Here is a 20650-nt window from a genome sequence, read left to right on the forward strand (position 1 = left end):
CAAGCACTTCCTTGTCGGAGTTCTTGCCCTGAATTTTAATTTTGGGGAGTGATTTCCAAAAAAAAAGTATTTGGTCATTTAAGTCATAGGATAATTAAATAAGACATATCATTGCTGTCACACCTAAAAGTCATATGTGACATTTGTAAACTCCTGAAATAATTGACAAAAACGGTTGGATGATTTATTCTTAGAGGAGGGATTAGGAGGGCAACATCTGTTGAATCCTACTTGGATCCTCTTACGGTACGTAAAATCACTGATACTTCCACTAAAAGCAACTTAAAAACAGGACGTCAATTGAAGGGAATTTACTCCTCCTAGATTTTTTGTCCCCCCCCTAACTTTTTAAATACGTTTTGGAGTATTCCATTGAATGATTTTTTTTTGGCATTTTTATTGAAGAAAAATTGTCTTACAGATTCAAAAGATAAATTTTGCCCTCCCCCCCTATATACTTATCGTAACTACTTTGAAAAGGGGTCAATGAATTATTTTGTATTACAGGGGGAATTAGATGTCACCCCAGCGTACGTTTAGTCTCTAGGCAAAACCTTGCTCTGTCATTTACAAAATGGCAAGGATTCTTCCCTCTTCAAAGTCCCTAATTTACCCCCTAAGGTGGCGGCCCTCAAGCGATGAAATATTCCTATCCCGTCTCTCTTGTTTAATTATTCGTCTAATATTACAGATTTATTATTTTTAATCCAACCTTTAACCAGTAATACTGACCCAAATACTTAAGGTTTGTGTATTATTGCTAAGTCATTAAAAAAAAGGGTCACTTGACGATTTAGGAAGATCGCCTAAGCAAAACAATCATAAATATTTTGCGATATTTGTCATGGACATTGCACGCAACACTGCTTAAATATGCTTCAATTAATCTGAAACTGACAGTTATTAAAAGTGAAATGATAATCACATTTTTTTTTGTCACTTGAATTCGATTGCCTGATTGGCCGAATTAGAAGAAAACAGACCCATCTTGAATCACGCTTAGATATCAACAAGAGCTGAATCGTGAATGATTCATGAATACTATTTAAAATACCAACAAGTATTTCAATTTCATTAGTCCAAGTCTAAGCTTGCTTGTTAGGTTGTAACAGGAAGGGTGTGCGAAAGCACAGGTTGGCTGGCCCCCAACCCTCCATTGCACTTCCTGGCTGAAGGGCCAAGAAACGGAGATCAGCACCGTCGGTACGGACTGTAAAGTCTAATGCCGTATCCTTTACCTTTTTTTTGCTTGTTGGGTTGGTTGGAAATTACAATCTCGGTATAAGGGCCTTATACAGGATTTTTATTAAGGGGGTGGGGGAAATAAAGAATCGGGGGGGGGGCGTTTGCTAAAAAAAACGATTTTTCAAGGTCTCTGTATGGACAAATTTGTTTAAATATATTAATTTTGCTTTTGCAAGTCAGTCTAAAATTTCTTGGGGGGGGGCTTAAACCGAGTAACTGCCCTGGATACGGCTATGATTAGTATCGTGACCTACACTCCTTTCTCACAAGTCTTTTTCTTGGTCTTTCCAGTAGGGTGAAAAAAGGCTTTCATTTACAATGTTGATACATAGTCAAGCTCTCCTACGTCGCTCCTAAGATTTGTAGAAATGTGAGTAAAAGAAAATCCTTCCGCTCAGTGCGGCCAACTCAGAAAATTACTTTGGGAGGGGGGGGGGCAAAATAGATTTCTCCAAATTTAGGGGGAAGGGCATTTGTTTGCAATTTGGGTTCCAATGAAAATGCCAAAAAGGTATTTTTCAATGGCAAAAAATCTAAGGAGGGACAAATGCACACCCTTCATCCCCCTCCCCTTATTAGCGCCACTGCTTTTGCGATATGTAAGTCGTGTTTTTTCGGATTGTTTAGGAATAACTTAGTTATGTTTTACTAGGTTTTTATATGTTGAATGGAAGGAAGCTGTTTTTTTTATCTATTGATGTATTCACATTAAGCCATATAGTTACTTGGCAAATCAAGAAATGACTTGTGAAGCAAATTTGGGTCATGAAACCAATGTCAAAAACCCTTCTTAATTCGTACCCTTTACTGGTCGCGATTTTGACACCACTGGATTAAGGATAGAACACAAGTTAGACACAAGAGTTTGGTTGTCGTCGTTAGACTCAGTGGTTGGGATTGTCGGCCCCTGGATAAAGGATCGAATAGCCTATCTCCATGATGGCTATTTAAAAATTGTTTCTTCCAAATTTCCATAGCTTAAGGCCCAATCATAATGAAATTTTACTGATATCAAGATTTAGCTAGAGCTAATTTGAGCCAGTCAGATTTTTCATAGAATTTTTTGATTAGCCAAACAATTTTACGAAAAAAATACTCATTGGCTCAAATTGGCGTTATGTAATTCTCATTATTAGTAAAACCTCAATATGAACGGGGCTTTAGGTATTCGTACAAGTCACTAACAGACACAAACTTCAACGTGTATGTGTGCATTAGCCGTATTTACTGTCCCTTACATATACGTGGAGAAGAGCCGGCTCGTGGTAGCAAGAACCTTGCTTCATCGGACAGGCTGCCTCGCCTCGCTTTTTGGTGCGGGTTGAAGTTTCATAGATAGAGCTCTCCACAAACTGCAGTCGGAAGGTGACAGTGACACTCAGCCAAGTTTGCCAGCCTTACTGATTTGTCACTAGTTGTAGTTATTTTTTCTTGTCTAGCGAGCAAGCTTTTATCAAATCATTTTTCAAAAGCGTTGCACTGATGTTAACTTTTGTTAATGTTTTTTTCTAGAAACGTTAGTAGTGCGAAGATTCAAATAAAAAAAAAATAAATAGATAAAACAAAAATACAAGAATCTATGCATGATTCAGAATGAAATTACTGTTGGTATTGTAGCCATGAGAAGACACTCGATACGCAAACAAGCATATATATTGCCATATGAGATACAATACACTTTTGTTTTCGTTCTCACAGCTTCTTCATTCAATGCCTTACGTCTGTTTTCTTACTAATGTACTCCAGTTGGTTGATTTGCTCATCGAGATTTTATCGCCAGGTCAAAAGAGATAAGATATGATATCTCTTTGTATTTTTGTACTTAATGGGGGAATCAGGCATTTCCAACTTGCCCAGGATCAATGATCTTGTAGACTTTCTTGGACCCTGCTGAGGGACCCTCTGCCAACTGCTTTGTAAATACGAGCCACTAGTCAACCATCTGCAACTAAGTTGCAGATACACCCCCCCATAGGTTAAAATGTAACTTGACCAAGTTCCACCTTCCTTTGACCTCCCTGGCGTCCGTTGCAGGGGCTAGCAGACTCGACTACAACGATTAGGCGAGGCAGAAACTCTGGCAGTTCCTGTATTACATAGCCGAGCCATTTCAAACGGGGTTCAATAATAGTGAGCATAACATCCCTGTAAATATTGACGAAAGTAAAACAGTTCAAAATAGGGATGATATCTACCCTAATAGTTATCTACGTAGTAAATATTGTAGTTATCTACCTGTAAATATTGCACCCTCGACCATATAATATCCTTTATTTTTGTTCAAGCTAGGATCGCATGAACTATTGGATCTCACACATCTTGATCTGCACTATTTTGCAAGGATGACACCAACAACGAGCCTACTACACATAACACGATCCAAACCTAAGTTTGTCTCCCTGCCTGTTGACATTGCTATTCTCCCTTAAGGGTGTCACTGCCATGATGGCAGTGCCATGATGGCAGTGCCATCAACCAGCACGTGTTCTTTTTGTCTCTCTGTAGAATGCCTCCTATGCAGTATCATAGAAAAAGGGCTTAGGCTATTTCTAGAAAATTCCGTAAATTAAAATTTAAACCAACCAGATTCAAGAAGAAAGCTAGTAGAATTTTCGCTCATTCAAATTTTTTTCCCTCAACAAGTTAGTGATTTTATTTCTCACTTAGTGGCAACCCTGCGCTTATGTTCAGGAAGACCAAAAAATAACAAAATTGAGATAAATTTTAACAGAGGAGGATGCAAAAATTATATTTAAGAGATTGTTCAAATTTAACTAAACATCTTCAAAGAGAGCATTCGAGCGATGAAGAAGATAGTTGTGAATTTAACGTTTTTGTAAAATATTTAGGCGTTCTGGCAAATTTTTAGCTGAAGCATTATTGTTTTAAACCATGAGCCATATGGTTTGCACATGGCCGTATCCAGGGGGAGGTTTGAACCCTTCTCTCCTGTAACGTTTGTCCGACTCGTAAAAACGTAACAAAAAGGAAACAAATTTCTGATGAATTTTTAGTTTTTTGTACCCCTCCCCTAGAAAAAATACTTTATTATCCCGCTTTCCCCCGAAAAAAAAATCCCGGATACGAGCCTGTGTTTACATCATTTCGTTTATGGAAATAAAATTGTTTTCGCTATAATTACGTTTCTCTTTATGTAGTATAGATACGATTTTGGAGGTATACCCTCTTGGTAAATCTAAATAGAAATTAATGGCTACTTGCGTACAATGAGAACAACAACAAAAAATGAGCAAACAAATACAGCAACAAAACATAAATTGAAAAGACACTAAAACTGATTATTTAAGAAAATCATCATGATACCTCATACCTACGCGGACCAACTTTCCAATGTTATTTATATTTAATTAACACCTACTTAAAATTTCCAAAATCCTATCTCTTATTCAGTAAAGTGAATAAGAGATACTTAGAAGAGATATTGGACAATTTATCTATTCATCGGTGGAATTATCAGTTGATTCGTTTCCCAACGTACTATTTGACCAAAATTTGTCGTACTAATATATCATTTTCTTCAATTTAATTTAAAGTGTATTTTTACCTGTCGTCTCAAGCTCATGGATGCAGCTTGAGCTATTTGAGTCTCCTCTGGCCAATAAGTAAAAAGGCTTTTGGGCTTGGCCCCAAGTGCAAGGGGAGGTGCCCCCCCCCCCCCCTCGGGCCCCCTGGATCCGCCACTGGCTCAAATATTCTTCTTCGTTAGTTTGCATTTTTTGCAAATTTGGCCAATTTGGAGCGTCATATCCTTCCTAAAAAAAGAATAATAATAAAAAAAAAAAATAAAAGAATAGAAAAAGGTCCACGTATGTTACTGGTTGCATTATAAAATTGCTCAATTTTTTTTATCCAGAAAATATTAATAATACATATTGAAAACATACTGATCAAATTTTAAGGATGAGTCCTCAGCACTACAGTTGAAAATTAACCTTGGCAACCATGGACACAATTATTAACTTTGGCAACTTTGGGTGCAGCAATCAACCTTGGCAACCATGGACGCAATCAACATTCAGCCCCAAAGTCCCAGAGCAACATTCAACTTGTTTGAAACCGACAGTCTGTATTCTTTTCAAACCCACTTATTAACATACCAAAGTCACTCAGTTATAGAATTAGAGGGTAGTTTTCCCGAATCATAGCTGAAGGTATGACCAAACAGGTGGTAAACAATAAACCTCAAGACGGTAATATTTAGGTCAGCTCTGTAGCATTCTGGCAATTAGTGTCAAATGAATGAATCGCCAGATTCATAAGACCCTCAGGAGTTTTTCATTCGTTATAATCCATCTTCATACCTATGTCCAAATTTGCATGAAAATTCCTTCTTACTAGCATGTCTTTGTTAGCTAGGAGGCGATTGTTGACCCGTATTCTTGGCGAGGAAGAAATTTAGGAATTTTAACGACCATATAAACTAAATTTGTAGTGTTTTCTCCGGAAATATCCTTTTTATGCAATATCATTCTCTTTGGATGTGCTTGAATGAACCAATGTGCGTGTGGTCAATTACGAAGCACTTTAAGAATAATGAAAACCTAAAGCCGTATCCAGGGAGAGGTATTAAGGGGTTTGGCCCCCCCGCCCGAAATGTTTGTCTGACTCGTAAAAACATAAAAAAATGAATAGAAAGTAAATTTTGATACCTTTAAAGTTTCTTTGTACCCCCCCCCCCCCACACACACAAAAGAAATTCTTCGGTAAGCCCTATATATATATATATATATATATATATATATATATATATATATATATATATATATATATATATATATATATATATATACATATATATGCTGTTTTTTATAGCAGTGTGTGCCAGATTTAAAAAAAAGAAGTGTAGGTGAAAAGTCAGCAAAAAATAAACTAAAAACATATGGCACCTTTGGTTGTGTAGCTGTCTTTGGGAATCCCCATATTCTATAGCTGTTATTTGGGAATCAACATACTTGGGATGAAAAAATTTATATTCGAAAACGACTTTACACATGCAAAAGGATACTATGAAACATTGGTCACATTATAACTGTGCATATTGCCGAAACGGACAGCTCTGGGCAATTAATATTCGCCAAACTCGAGCATACGACCTCTTCCTATCCTCATCCTCCGATAAAGAACTTTCTGCCAATAAACAAATGACGAAAACTCAAGTTTCCTAAATGTCCAATAATTAAAGAAATTATTGGCGTTTCAATTAACAAAGATTCGATCTTACTTTTTCAATGGCCTTAATAACAACTTTAAGTTTTTATATTACCCATATTTCAAAGATTCCCCAAAAAAGCTGAGATTTTCCAATTGGTATTCCAAAATAAGAGATTGTCCATTAGAAATATTATATAATAAAAAAGGGGCAGCTTTTAAGACAAATGACTTTTGGATTTTTTTGTAAGAGAAACCCCATGGAACACCATTTTTACGTTTTCCTGCACTGTGACCCTGATAGATTACCTAAGTTAAGTGACTAAATCTGAATCCCTTACTTTTGATTATAGCTTTTCAGGATCATAAAACAAATTCAAGGGCAGTACCTATGATAAGTTAATTTTTGATTAAAACCTACAGAGCAGTATATGCATAAAACGTAAACACTAATAAAAACGAAACAACAATTATTGATAAACAAAAGAATCAATAAAACTATATTAATAAATAAAAATAAAAACTAAAAAATTATAGAAACAAAAATAAAATAATGCCATAATAATAATCAAAAAACTAAGTCAGGTATATTTGGTTCGCAGCAGGTAGTCACTATTTTGAGTTATTACAAGCAGGGTTATCAATTGGTGAGGGGTTTTTTATTTCATTTATTAGCCTCTTCCACACCCCACCCCCATTAATAGATCCCTTCCGAGATGGAGTTATGGTTACATCCAATTCTTTGGCCACAATTATTCGCAGCGAAGCCCCCGTATGTTTCTGCTGGGAAAGGAGTAAGGTTTATCCAAATGTTTTTTCCAAGGAAAGCAGGAGTGGGGGGGGTCACAAAGCTTTGAAAAATAGTCTCTTCCAGAAAAATATTACTCGCATTTCCAAAAAGGTTATGGTTTGCTCTTCCACAGGGAGGGGCCACGACCCCTAGCGAAAATTCCAAACATTAGACAACGAGTACGCACTTCTTGACCTCGAAATCATCTTCACCTTAAAAATTTATCGTGGGATCTCCCCCTCCCATTAATAGATTTCTTTTGAGACTTAATTATGGCTAGATCCAGCTCTTTAATCATAATTGTTCGTCAGGCAAATTAGGAGAAAATGTCCGTCTTACAGCTTGCATGGGTATCTTTATTCAGGAAAAGGATACTCTAATTTTCTACATCAGTAATATCCACTGACCCACATATTGACTATAATTTTTGCCAAATTTAGAAACAGTCCTTCATCATACATCTGCTTCCTTGACTTGATCACGAATCTTGTGGGTTTATCACAACAAAGATTCGGCATGGAATCGTATATGATAAACCATATTTAGAAGGCTACCACTAATTATTATTGCTTTCTTTTAGAAGAAATGTTGGTGAAACTCATGATTCAACCGAAGTGTTGAGTACAAACCCGGTTGAGCTTGAAACAAAAAAAAGGTATGGAGGCTGTGTTAGTGGTACAGGAGCAGAGTAGGGGGCGCGTTCAGATCCGGCAAGTTCTGCAGACTCACAACAGTCAGTTGACAACTCCTTGGGTACATTAAAAATTTCCTCATGAATAATAAGTATCATTGATCAAATCAAGAACTGATGATTCAGCTGATTTTAACTTATAAGAAATTGGTAAACTTGCAAACCATTTGAATAGTTGCTTTGTGTTGGCGGCGGGGCAAAACCCGACAGTGTTCGATCGCGACTGGATCATACCCGATAGGCATACAAAACCAAGGAAAGATAATTAAAGCTAGCCTCTGGAAAGCGACCACAAATTTTTATTAGACGGTATATTTTGACGAAGTAGATTCACGAAGGCAAATATGTTCTGAATTTAATAATGCTGAAATGAAACAGGTTCTGGGAAACTTACGTTCAAACAAATTCCCAAGTAAAATCTGTATGTCAGATACCAGGGGAGGCAGGCACGTACGCAGGAATTTGGAGCACATCCTTCAAATCCCTTATTCTGAGACATATCAGAGAATTATTGGAAAATAATAAAAGAATCACGGGATTTCGGGGTGACCCGGGGCCAGGACCACCCCCCCCCCCCCCGCACGTGCCAGAGGTGAGGTGGAAAACGCCTGGCCCTACTGCAAGGACAAGAAAAATGGAACAGACAGTTTGCAACAGAGCTTCTCTGCATCAAATATAAGCAAGCAAGAAACCACTTAAAAAAAAAACTTTGTACTTTTCCTTGATCTTAGTGCAAAAACCGTGTCAATATAATAGAATTAAATGCCGAAACAGTTCTTTTCTTTAGCAGGGCTGATGCAAATTTTACTACATTTTAAAATTGATCAGTGGTGGTTCTGGCCTCTCTTGCACCCTGGGCAAAATATTGATTACCCCCCCCCTGTCCCTCAAAACTCTCAGGCCAATTTAGCAAAATTTTCATTTATTAACAAAATTATTTGTAATTTATTAATTAGTTAATAATTTTTTTATTATTATCTTAATTTAATTATGGCACTTACGTTTTACAGCGACCACATTTTGTTCTTAATCTGTAATGAAACCGGTTTTCAATGTTCACTCGGAGATAATCAGCTTAGCTCGAGAGAAATAAACTTCTTTGCAGGAATATTTTAATTAAATATTTAATATATGGATGGGGTTAGGTTAGGTATTTAATATAATGCGTTCTGGGCGATATGCTTTCAATAATTCTCTGTTTTATTTTCTATAATTTTGTTGCTAAAGTATTATATTTTCATCGTATTTTGATATATTTCTTTAGGACTAACCTAACTTCACTTCTTTGACCACTATAACACGCAAGTACCGTAAATATTATTAATATATAATTCTTTTTTATTCATTTTTGTTTTATTAATCAATTGATAATTTATTTTATTTATTAAATAGATAATATTTTTAATTACTTTTACTTATTAACTGCATCCTCTACTTTATTTTAGTAGAAACAAATTTTCGGAAAATACATAATGGTTATAACTGTTATACTATGAATTTGAAATTTTGTGTCCCTAAAATTTTTGTGCCCGGGGCCAGTGCCCCTTCTTCCCCCTAAAACCGCCACTCGATGGACACGAGCATTGACAATACTAATGAGGTTTATTCTGGTGAGCCAGTGTGCCTGTTTCCAGTATATAGGCCTAATTGTATGTAGGCATAATTAACAATCACTACTCTGCATTCCTTTGACGCTCTTGCAAATTAACCATAAGCATGCAATGCAACGCATTTCTGTTGTAGCTTGTATTACACCCTACAGCATTGTATTTGTAGTGCAGATACAAAGTTTCCTCTGCAACACCCTATTTCTGATAGTAGGACATGATGGTTAAGCTAGCCTGCTAGGATATGGGCAATAAAATAAATAGCATCTCTTAGGATTAGAAAGCAGTTGCTTCTTGGGGACTTGTTTTAAAGGATGGGGGGGGGGTAAATTAAAAACCGCAAAAATATGCAAATTATATAGAAGCATTTAAGACATTACAGATATAGTACGGATCGTAACAAATCTTAAGATTTCAAGGGGATGATTGATCCGAAGTTCCAGAATGTGTGCCCCTGTCTTAATTATTCTAATTATGATTATTATATATCAGCTCATGTGATATGTACCATATACCGTTTTTTGGTTTCTTTATTGGGAAACGGATCAATAGGTAAACGTTTTCCTTAGGGGAGGGGGAAGGGGGAAAAGGTTACAAAAAATTACATTGTTTCGAACACCTTTTTCGAAGTCTTTTTTCTCAAACGAATATATTAAGCTTCTTTCAGCATTAGAGACGGACTGGCTTAACTGACTTTCCCCTTAAATATGTATCTGATAAGGGCCAAACTTTAAGAAATCAGGACAGGCCTTGGGCACGAGTCCTTAAGCCCAACATCCTAAATTTTTCCAAAGTTCTGGGTACTTCTAATTCCAATTGTCAGATCATTTTTTATACATCTTCTCCAAAAAAATTTCTGTGTATGTGTCTGTCTGAAATGGCCCCAGTAGAACACCCAATTTCACCGTTAGTTATTTTCATTAATTTTGAATTCTAAGGGTGCAAGGTGTCAATCACCAGCATCACATCATTTACCAATATTTTTGTTCACGCACGTATAAAAGAATTAGTTCCAGAAGGTGGAGCAAATACATCAGGACAGCGAAAAACAGCAATAAGACAAATGATGAACCAAACAATAAGGTTATGGAAAAAAACAAATGAATACTACGCGGGTGTGGAAATCCAATAGGTGTTCAGTGATACTGAACGCGTTCATGACTTGGTGCTGCTGTGAGTTGTTAGCAGTAGTAGTAGTTCAGTGATATTTTACAAATCTTCAGGAGAAACAAAAAACTGCTTTGGAAAATATTTTACAAATCTTCAGGAGAAACAAAAAACTGCTTTGGAAAATAAGCCTCCATATCGCTTTTGAGCACCAATCATGCCCTTCTGGCCATTTTATGGCTGGCTTTGTGTGATAATCTTCATGGCTGTGAAAGAGTAGTGCACTTAACATTTTTCGGTCTGTAAAAATGGTGAAAATTTGGTTATAATACGTTTTGAATGGATTATAAAATTGAGAATCTCAAAAAATGAAAGGGATTATGTGTATTCTGATTAACGTATTGATCGGGCGTGCCTGGGTTTAGTAGAATCGATAAGAGACTCATTTTTGACTGATTTTTTTTCCACATTTCCACAGCCACGTGGGATCTCAGGATTCGTAGCATGCGACTCACCCCTCTGATTACGTTTTTGGTTTTACCTTTCCGAGTCTTTTCAGTGACGTGAATCATCAAAAAAGTAGGTCACAGAATGAAGAATTTATCAGCCAAAAAATGGTGTTTTCATGGAAACGTAACTATAATTTAACGGTAAGCAAACCGAGATAAGCAACCTGAAAAAAGAAACGGGAAAAGTCAAAGAAGATTAAGATAAGTGAAATGGGACAGGCTATCCTGATGAACAGGTTTGGTTAGATTCTTGCAAAATATTGATGCAATGCTGGATTTTCTTAGGCAACCTGTTCTGTGGACATGGAATTCTTAGATGATCCATTCCTACCTTGGGCGAGTCACTTTTTTCGAAAATGGTAGTATATACCATAGGTTGTCGAAGAAACAGATATGGCACTACTTATTCACGTTGTATGAGAAATTTGTGCTTAGTTACGGCTGATTAAATATATTCACTATGCTTTGATTGATAGAGAAATTTATATCAAGCATTGAGATTCAAAAATAGGTGACATATTATGTCAACTACATACTGGACATTTTTGTTAGAGCATTCAAATTACGTGAAGTCAATTACCTGTCAATTGATAATGTCAATTGTCAATGTGACAATGTTTTATTGTCAATGTGACAATGTCAATTGTCAGTTGACAATTGCCAAGTCAATTGCCTATCAATTGACCATGTCAATTGTCAATGTGACAATGTTTTATTGTCAATGTGGCAATGTCAATTGTCAATTGACAATTGCCCAGTCAATTGACACGAAAATATACATAAACGGGATTTATTTTCAATAAAACAGTAAAAAAAAAACATGTTTTATATTTTTTTTAATAAAAAAATAATCTATATTTTTTATATATTTTTTTTTAATTTTTCTTTATATATTTTTTATTTTTTTTACTTATCTTTTATTTTTTTTAATAAAAAAATAAAAGTCTGAATATTTCGGCTTCACATCCGGAAACCTTTACCAACGAAACTAAAGCCCCCAAAAAAGAATCAAAATAAATCATATAAAGAAAACAATAGACCACAAAATATAAATAAAAAGAACGACAAGGAAACTCACATTCAAGTAAGATACAATGTGGTAAAACACCAAAGCAAAAACAATACAGCAAGAAGGTAAGCTGTCTACTAAAAGCAAGCAAGGCCGTATCCAGAGAATATTTACCGGGTTTGAGTTCCCACCCCCCACAAAATTTCTTGTCTGACTCGTTAAAACGTAACAAAAATACACATAAACAGATTTATAATGCGTTTTATGAAGTTCTTTCGTGGACACCCCCTCTAAAAATACCCCCTAACAAAATCCTGGAACCCTTGGATATATACATACTATTGTAAGTCCGAATTATAGTCTGGTTTGGAATTCTATCGAAATGAACCAGTTTTTTTATTATTGAAAAATCTTTCATATGCCCTATATTAAAATCAAACTTTGTTTTAGGAACTAATTAATTGGCAACGCAGCGTGGTTCAGGGAATTATTTATTTTAAAACAGGCCAGCACGCATGAATTTTTTAAGAGGGGGAAGAAAATAAAAACACAAGAATATGTGTATAAAACGAGAACTATAAGACAGCCTACTGTACTAACAATCCTAAATCGTTGCGTAAATTTCGAGGAGATGTGGGTTACGCGCCTGGAGTCCTAACTTGCATACTTACCGCCATATAGTATATTTTAAAGCTCACCAGATTAGGCTATTAGAAATTGAACAGCTGAAATGCCACAGCTGTCTAATGGTGAAAGTATGGATATTGTAAGATTTTGTTATCTTCGGTCTGATTAACATGAGCATTAGCTAATTGAATGATATATGTACAAGTTATTGAAATCTCGAGGCTCTTAAACTTACTTTGATTCGACTGTTAATTTGCCCTTATTATTCATTATATATGTTATTTTTTTATTGTTATGTATTGTATGTAGGCTATGTTGTATTGTTATATGTTATTGTTATGTTATATGTTATTATTCATTATATATGTTAATTTGCCTTCTTATTCGTTTAAAGACAATTAATCACTACAGCAAGCTTACATAAAACACAAAAATAAAAAAAAATGCTTTTGAAACCGTTGTACACCAGGTAGCGAAGGGGCTCTTTGGAACATAGTTCTGATTAATTTTATTTATAGGTTCATCGATAATTTAATTTAATAGTTAAATGAATTTAATATAATTGTATTTAATTTAACATAATTTCATTAATAGGTTCTGATTCTGTAAAATTTTGTCGTATCAGTTTTTCCATTTTTGCCTGATATTTGGCATAAAATATAAAACTTACTAATTCCAAAAGTACATAATGGACACACTTGTATATATATTTGACGTTTTTAGGGATAATTTTTTTTACTTGACAATAGATAAGTGACATAGCCCAAGACTCAATGTTGCGATAACTGAACAAGAGCAATTTCGATTTATTTTTGTCTCTTTACCGAGCCGAAATTTTTAAGACCCACTTGTATCAAAACAACATAAATATGTTTTTTCTAAATTTCACCTTTTAGATTTGTTTTCTCTTTCTAAACACTGTGCTGTGTGGGCCAGATTATATTAATAATTAATTTAATTATATCTAATAGCATTTAGTGTCTAATAAATAAGTAATATCTAATATAAAAAAATCTTGTATCTAACTTTATAAAAGTATCTCATATTTAAATGACTAATTTAATATCTAATCTATACTCTACAAAAATTACTTGTCAAAGAATGGAGAAACGAATATCAGCTGTACTACTCAAGTTCAACCTTTTTTAAACTATGAATTAGAGGAGGTAAGTGAAAAATTAGCTTGATGACACTTAAAACTCGATTGAACTTCGAGCCAACATTCGAATCGAATAACAACATTAGACTATTCGGAGATACATCAAGCTTGAGCTTAGTCCAATTGGACTTGAACACGACTCAGATTCATGTCAAACAGAGTCAAAATTCGAGATCGTCCATATTGAGATCATCTTTCCTTAGAAATCACTGCAAACGAATGCTTATTGAAATTGCATCGTTTTGTAAATAAAACTTTTAGAGCCAATCTAATGCCTTTGCATGGAGGGGGTAGACAGCACGCAATTTTCTGCGTCCAGGCTTTTCCACAAATTGGAACGGTTGGAAAATAACATACTTATTAGTTATTGCTAATAATTATTTACCTTTTCTCTCCATGGGTCGAACCCTCTTTAAAACAGAGACCTGGTAATATCGCTGTTTGCAATCAATCCAAACAATTTTATATACACACAGAAAAGTTCCATATAAAAATGATGGGAAAAAACATAACCGCACGAATCTTTGCAGGTATTCAGGTTAATCGATTGGTTATCTATTGCAATCAATTTTCCTTAAGGTTGGTATGCTTATGAACTCTCTTCCGTTGTGATTTTCAACCTAATCTGCAATAATCCTTGAGCTTGCCTTACTTTCTCTAATGTCTAACTACTTTTTTTCTAAATACAATAGACTAAATCCTTGGGGACTTCTAACTCCCATGATAATTCCCGAGGAACTCCCTGTAAGGTTCAAGGGCCCAGGTCTTACAGTTGTTTTTTTGCATTATTGTGGTTTTAACAAAGTTCAACAAATCCACATTTTATACTAGACTATATTACTGAAGAATGTGTTATGTCTCCCTTGGCAGATACTTATTTTGGACCTTTTGATCATTCTGAATAATTCCATTGTTTTGAGTGACCCTATTAGTGGTTCTTTTCCCCTAGATCTCAATTACTAAATCCAAGAGGAGTTGTGCTTTGTCTCATATGTCCACGTGAATTATACCTCTCACCATGCTTCCTCACCTCGACCCTCATGTACTGTCTCCTAAATATCTGAGCCTGTATCCGGTTTAGTTTTCAAACCTGCATACACCCAGCGCCCTTGTTTCCTACTGAAGATAACATTCTCCTTCTCGAACTGGATTCTAAATAATAACTATGTTGTGGGTTCTGTTTTAAAGTAGATAAGTCGACTTTTTGTATTGACAGAGCACGAATATCCTGATGCTCTGATACTTGTCCCATTTTTAAAACAATGCTCAGTTATCATGCCTAATCTACCCGTTCAGCAATTACTGAAATGATGACGAATATCCCTTCAGCAACTGCTCAGACGCATGGACAAATGCACCAATTTAATTTTCACCTATATTGGGATACTAAATATCCTTTCAGCAACTGATCAGATGCATCGACAGATGCACCAATCTGCTTTCCCCTTTATTGGGATACTAAATATCCCTTGAGCAACTGCTCAGGTGCATCGACAAATGCACCAATTTAATTTTCACCTATATTGGGATACTAAATATCCTTTCAGCAACTGATCAGATGCATCGACAGATGCACCAATCTGCTTTCCCCTTTATTGGGATACTAAATATCCCTTGAGCAACTGCTCAGGTGCATCGACAAATGCACCAATTTAATTTTCACCTATATTGGGATACTAAATATCCTTTTAGCAACTGATCAGATGCATCGACAGATGCACCAATCTACTTTCCCCTTTATTGGGATACTAAATATCCTTTCAGCAACTGCTCAGAGGCATCGACAAATGCACCAATTTAATTTTCACCTATATTGGGATGCTAAATATCCTTTCAGCAACTGATCAGATGCATCGACAGATGCACCAATCTGCTTTCCCCTTTATTGGGATACTAAATATCCTTTCAGCAACTGCTCAGGTGCATCGACAAATGCACCAATTTAATTTTCACCTATATTGGGATAATAAATATCCTTTCAGCAACTGATCAGATGCATCGACAGATGCACCAATCTGCTTTCCCCTTTATTGGGATACTAAATATCCTGTCAGCAACTGCTCAGGTGCATCGACAAATGCACCAATTTAATTTTCACCTATATTGGGATACTAAATATCCTTTCAGCAACTGATCAGATGCATCGACAGATGCACCAATCTGCTTTCCCCTTTATTGGGATACTAAATATCCCTTGAGCAACTGCTCAGGTGCATCGACAAATCCACCAATTTAATTTTCACCTATATTGGGATACTAAATATCCTTTTAGCAACTGATCAGATGCATCGACAGATGCACCAATCTACTTTCCCCTTTATTGGGATACTAAATATCCTTTCAGCAACTGATCAGATGCATCGACAGATGCACCAATCTACTTTCCCCTTTATTGGGATACTAAATATCCCTTGAGCAACTGCTCAGGTGCATCGACAAATCCACCAATTTAATTTTCACCTATATTGGGATACTAAATATCCTTTCAGCAACTGATCAGATGCATCGACAGATGCACCAATCTACTTTCCCCTTTATTGGGATACTAAATATCCCTTGAGCAACTGCTCAGGTGCATCGACGAATGCACCAATTTAATTTTCACCTATATTGGGATACTAAATATCCTTTCAGCAACTGATCAGATGCATCGACAGATGCACCAATCTGCTTTCCCCTTTATTGGGATATTAAATATCCTGTCAGCAACTGCTCAGGTGCATCGACAAATGCACCAATCTGCTTTCCCCTATATTGGGATACTAAATATCCTGTCAGCAACTGCTCAGGTGCATCGACAAATGCACCAATTTAATTTTCACCTATATTGGGATACTAAATATCCTTTCAGCAACTGATCAGATGCATCGACAGATGCACCAATCTGCTTTCCCCTTTATTGGGATACTAAATATCCCTTGAGCAACTGCTCAGGTGCATCGACAAATGCACCAATTTAATTTTCACCTATATTGGGATACTAAATATCCTTTTAGCAACTGATCAGATGCATCGACAGATGCACCAATCTACTTTCCCCTTTATTGGGATACTAAATATCTTTTTAGCAACTGCTCAGATGCATCGACAAATGCGCCAATTTAATTTTCACCTATATTGGGATGCTAAATATCCTTTCAGCAACTGATCAGATGCATCGACAGATGCACCAATCTACTTTCCCCTTTATTGGGATACTAAATATCCTTTCAGCAACTGATCAGATGCATCGACAGATGCACCAATCTACTTTCCCCTTTATTGGGATACTAAATATCCCTTCAGCAACTGCTCACATGCATCGACAAATGCACCAATTTAATTTTCACCTATATTGGGATGCTAAATATCCTTTCAGCAACTGATCAGATGCATCGACAGATGCACCAATCTACTTTCCCCTTTATTGGGATACTAAATATCCTTTCAGCAACTGATCAGATGCATCGACAGATGCACCAATCTACTTTCCCCTTTATTGGGATACTAAATATCCTTTCAGCAACTGATCAGATGCATCGACAGATGCACCAATCTACTTTCCCCTTTATTGGGATACTAAATATACCTTCAGCAACTGCTCAGATGCACCGACAAATGCACCAATTTTGGAGAAACGCTAAAAACTGGCAGGTTAAAAAAATGCATGAAATATTGAGTAACTCATAAAACACTTTAGGTTTTAGATGAAGGATGGACCAAAGGCCATCCTCTGTATACGCATTTGTGTCTGCAATGATGCACTTAGAAAAATATTATGGGGAGGGCTGACTGGGGTCCCTGGGCCACCCAACAGAAGACTTTAAATTCCTTAGAATAAACATTATTTTAATGCATTACTTTAAGTTTATTTTAGCTCTTTGAGTGCAAGTTTTTTGAGTAGGGACTTTGGAATGAATGACAAAACCGAGGAGATTAAATAAAATTTAAACCAGAAAGTTTTTTTTTCTTGAGGGGGCGCTAAAGCCCCTTTAACCCCTCTGTGGGTGCGCGCCAGAACAGGGTATAAAACTAATCTGCCTAAAAGTGGTTGGAAATATACACGATATGTTTTAGGATGGCTAGCGTGTGTAAGTGGATTATTAAATAGACTTGTGTATGCTAAACGTTGAGATCCTACAGATTTTCCAATATATGTTTTCTGAAGGCAATTAGGATAGTAATATTTTCAATTGCCGAGGATCGATTGTAGCTCAAAACGATGTTTTGCCATAAACAATAGAGCATGCAATTTAGAATTTCATTCTTTATCTCAGTTTTACCGTACTTATTTTTTTCTATTTCTATACTTCTTGCATGTTGTGATGCCTAATTTATACCATATTTTATTTTTCTAGGGGTATTAGCCACAGATCGTTATGGAGGATGCCGGTCGTCGATGCCGAAAAAGAATGTGGTTGATGTTTTCTTTGTTTCTTTGCTTTTCGGTCAGTAAACTTTTATTTTTAGATATTTTTAGATATTTTTTTTAGATGTTTTACGATTTTTTAAATATAGATTTGAAAGTGCTATAATATTTTGAACACGGTACACTTTGAGTCGTGTCTTATTTTCTTACGCATAATGCTTAGACAAAAACCATGTCTAATATTGGCTTCAAATTTAAAAGGGATTCTTGTGGTTCAGCAGGATTTAGAACTTTTTCAAAAATCCTAAGGACCTGGGAAGATAATCCAAGTAGCTAGTCAAAGGGAATTTAGCAAATGCCACCTTGGCTCAGGGCAGTTCAAAGTGAGGGTGGGCTACGTTCTGCGGCCAAAATCTTATTCGAAAGGTGATGCATTAGTCGTTTGGGTACTTACGTGTCATTCCGATTTCACTCAAGAAGTTTAACCTGTTTGGTCTGTTTAAAACCGGTATTTCTGTGGAAATTCTCAGATAATAAGCTTAGCCTAAGTGAGATAAACTACTATTCAGACATATTTTAATTAAATATTAAATGTATGAAGTTGGTATTTAATGAAGTTTAATGAAGTTGGTTCGGTATTTAATGCAATGCATTTTGAGCGGCCTGCTTTCAATAATTTTCTGTTATGGTTTCCATAATTTTGTTGCTAAAGTATTGTATTTTCATCATGTTTAGTTATATTTCGTTATGATTAACCAAACTTCACTTCTTGAGTGTGGTCGAGATAACACCTAAGTACCGTCGTTTGCAAGCTAGTATTGAATTTTTGGGTAGGGTATCAGGTTAATTTTATCAGGGGTGCGAGTAACTCCGGAAACGGCCCTGCGTTTGTTTTAGGACTTGTTTTCGATACCCATTTTGTCACTTTCTTGCGCGCAAGACGTTCTATGTGTAAAATATTTCGCTTGGCAACAGGTTTGCCAGATATGGTACATTTACGCCGTCTTGACATTTCGAGGAGTTTCTGCATTGGGCTTCTTAAAATTAGCACGCTTTTCTGAAGTTTTTTATTTATTTATTACAACTTTTTGGAATACCTTAAAGGATCGCATTGTCTAGTCCATTATAAACGTTTTTATTGTATATGACCAAACTATTTGGAATTCATTGGGTGATCTTGCCATAACTTGTAGAGCTTGGATAAAATATCCAAATGAATGACAGAAAACTAAAAACCGACATTTACTTTCCCAGAAATCTTGAAAATTCATTTAGCTTTTCTCGGTCTGTGACGGGGATAGAGGTGTTCCATTTGACGAAACTTATATCATTGGAAATTGTGAATTTAGTTTTTTCGATTGAACTTAACAGAATTTTCTTTTTAAAGTTCGGGAAAGGGCAGTCCCTAAAAATGTTCTAGCATGCCTCTTGGGAAAACACAAAAAATCTGCTAATAAAAAATGTCATTTAATCAATTTTGCAGCTTTTGAATTTCCTATGGTGCTACCCGCTTTGATTGAATACCTTGCGGACGAAATTTCACTGGCTTTTCAATCAAATTGCATGGTCAAATCACAAAATCTCAATAGCTTTTAATGATAAATAGTTCCCCGGGAGAATTCGCAAATGGGCCGTTTGTCTTTGAGACGACCAGCCGAAGCTGAGGCTCGCAAAATGGTTTTAAGGTATCGATTCCCTTTAACCATTGATTTTATTGCTTGACATTTATTTATGTGTAAATATATTAGCCTTGTTGCGCTTGCTACTCTAGATTTCGTTGTATATTCCTTTTGCATCATCTTGTGCTCATATTAGTTTAAACCTATCAAACTGAATTACCAAATTGTGTTCTAAAAGACGAGAAATCCAGCACGATGGCCCATTTATGATTTTAGCAAACTTTTACAGCGTCCCTTGATTCTTCAACCGCTTGAATAGATCACAGCATCCCCTCTTTGAAGTTTGATCGAAACGTTTCGATAAAATGTACTATCTTTCGCGACATTTTAGCCTAAAACCCCTTTTTAATATCTCTTTTTTTGTTCTTTCTACCCCATATTCCTTGAGCTCTGTACCTTTTTTTTGTTCTTGTTTCTTAATTTCCAAATGGGACCTATAGTTTTTCAATTGTAGCATGGGTCCATCCAGGGAAGGTCAAGAGCAAATACCTATCCTTGGAATAAGGATTAGAATGAAAAAACTTTACTTTAAAAACTATGCCCCTGTGCATTTGCTCCCCTTTGTCCTCTGGTATGTTTTAAACTAGATCATTTTTTAAAAATAAGACATTATTGCAAATTAATACGTTTAAAATTGATTAATGTATTACCATCACTCCGATTCATTTGAAAGTTGCCCCCCTCCACTCATTAAAATTTACCCCTGGGCA

The 20650-nt window shown here is 35.8% G+C and overlaps 1 protein-coding gene across 1 annotated transcript in view; it reads left to right on the top strand.

Moving 5' to 3' along the window:
• The window catches only part of LOC136037321 (uncharacterized), a 95387-nt gene that overhangs the window by 5772 nt on the left and 68965 nt on the right, over positions 1-20650 (top strand). The window contains exon 2 of the mRNA XM_065719989.1: positions 18251-18340. Within this exon, the coding sequence (XP_065576061.1) occupies positions 18272-18340 (69 nt within the window). The 5' untranslated portion in view covers positions 18251-18271. The remainder of the gene's footprint in view (positions 1-18250; positions 18341-20650) is intronic.

This window comes from Artemia franciscana, chromosome 16, assembly GCF_032884065.1.
Source record: "Artemia franciscana chromosome 16, ASM3288406v1, whole genome shotgun sequence".
NCBI classification, from domain to species: domain Eukaryota; kingdom Metazoa; phylum Arthropoda; class Branchiopoda; order Anostraca; family Artemiidae; genus Artemia; species Artemia franciscana.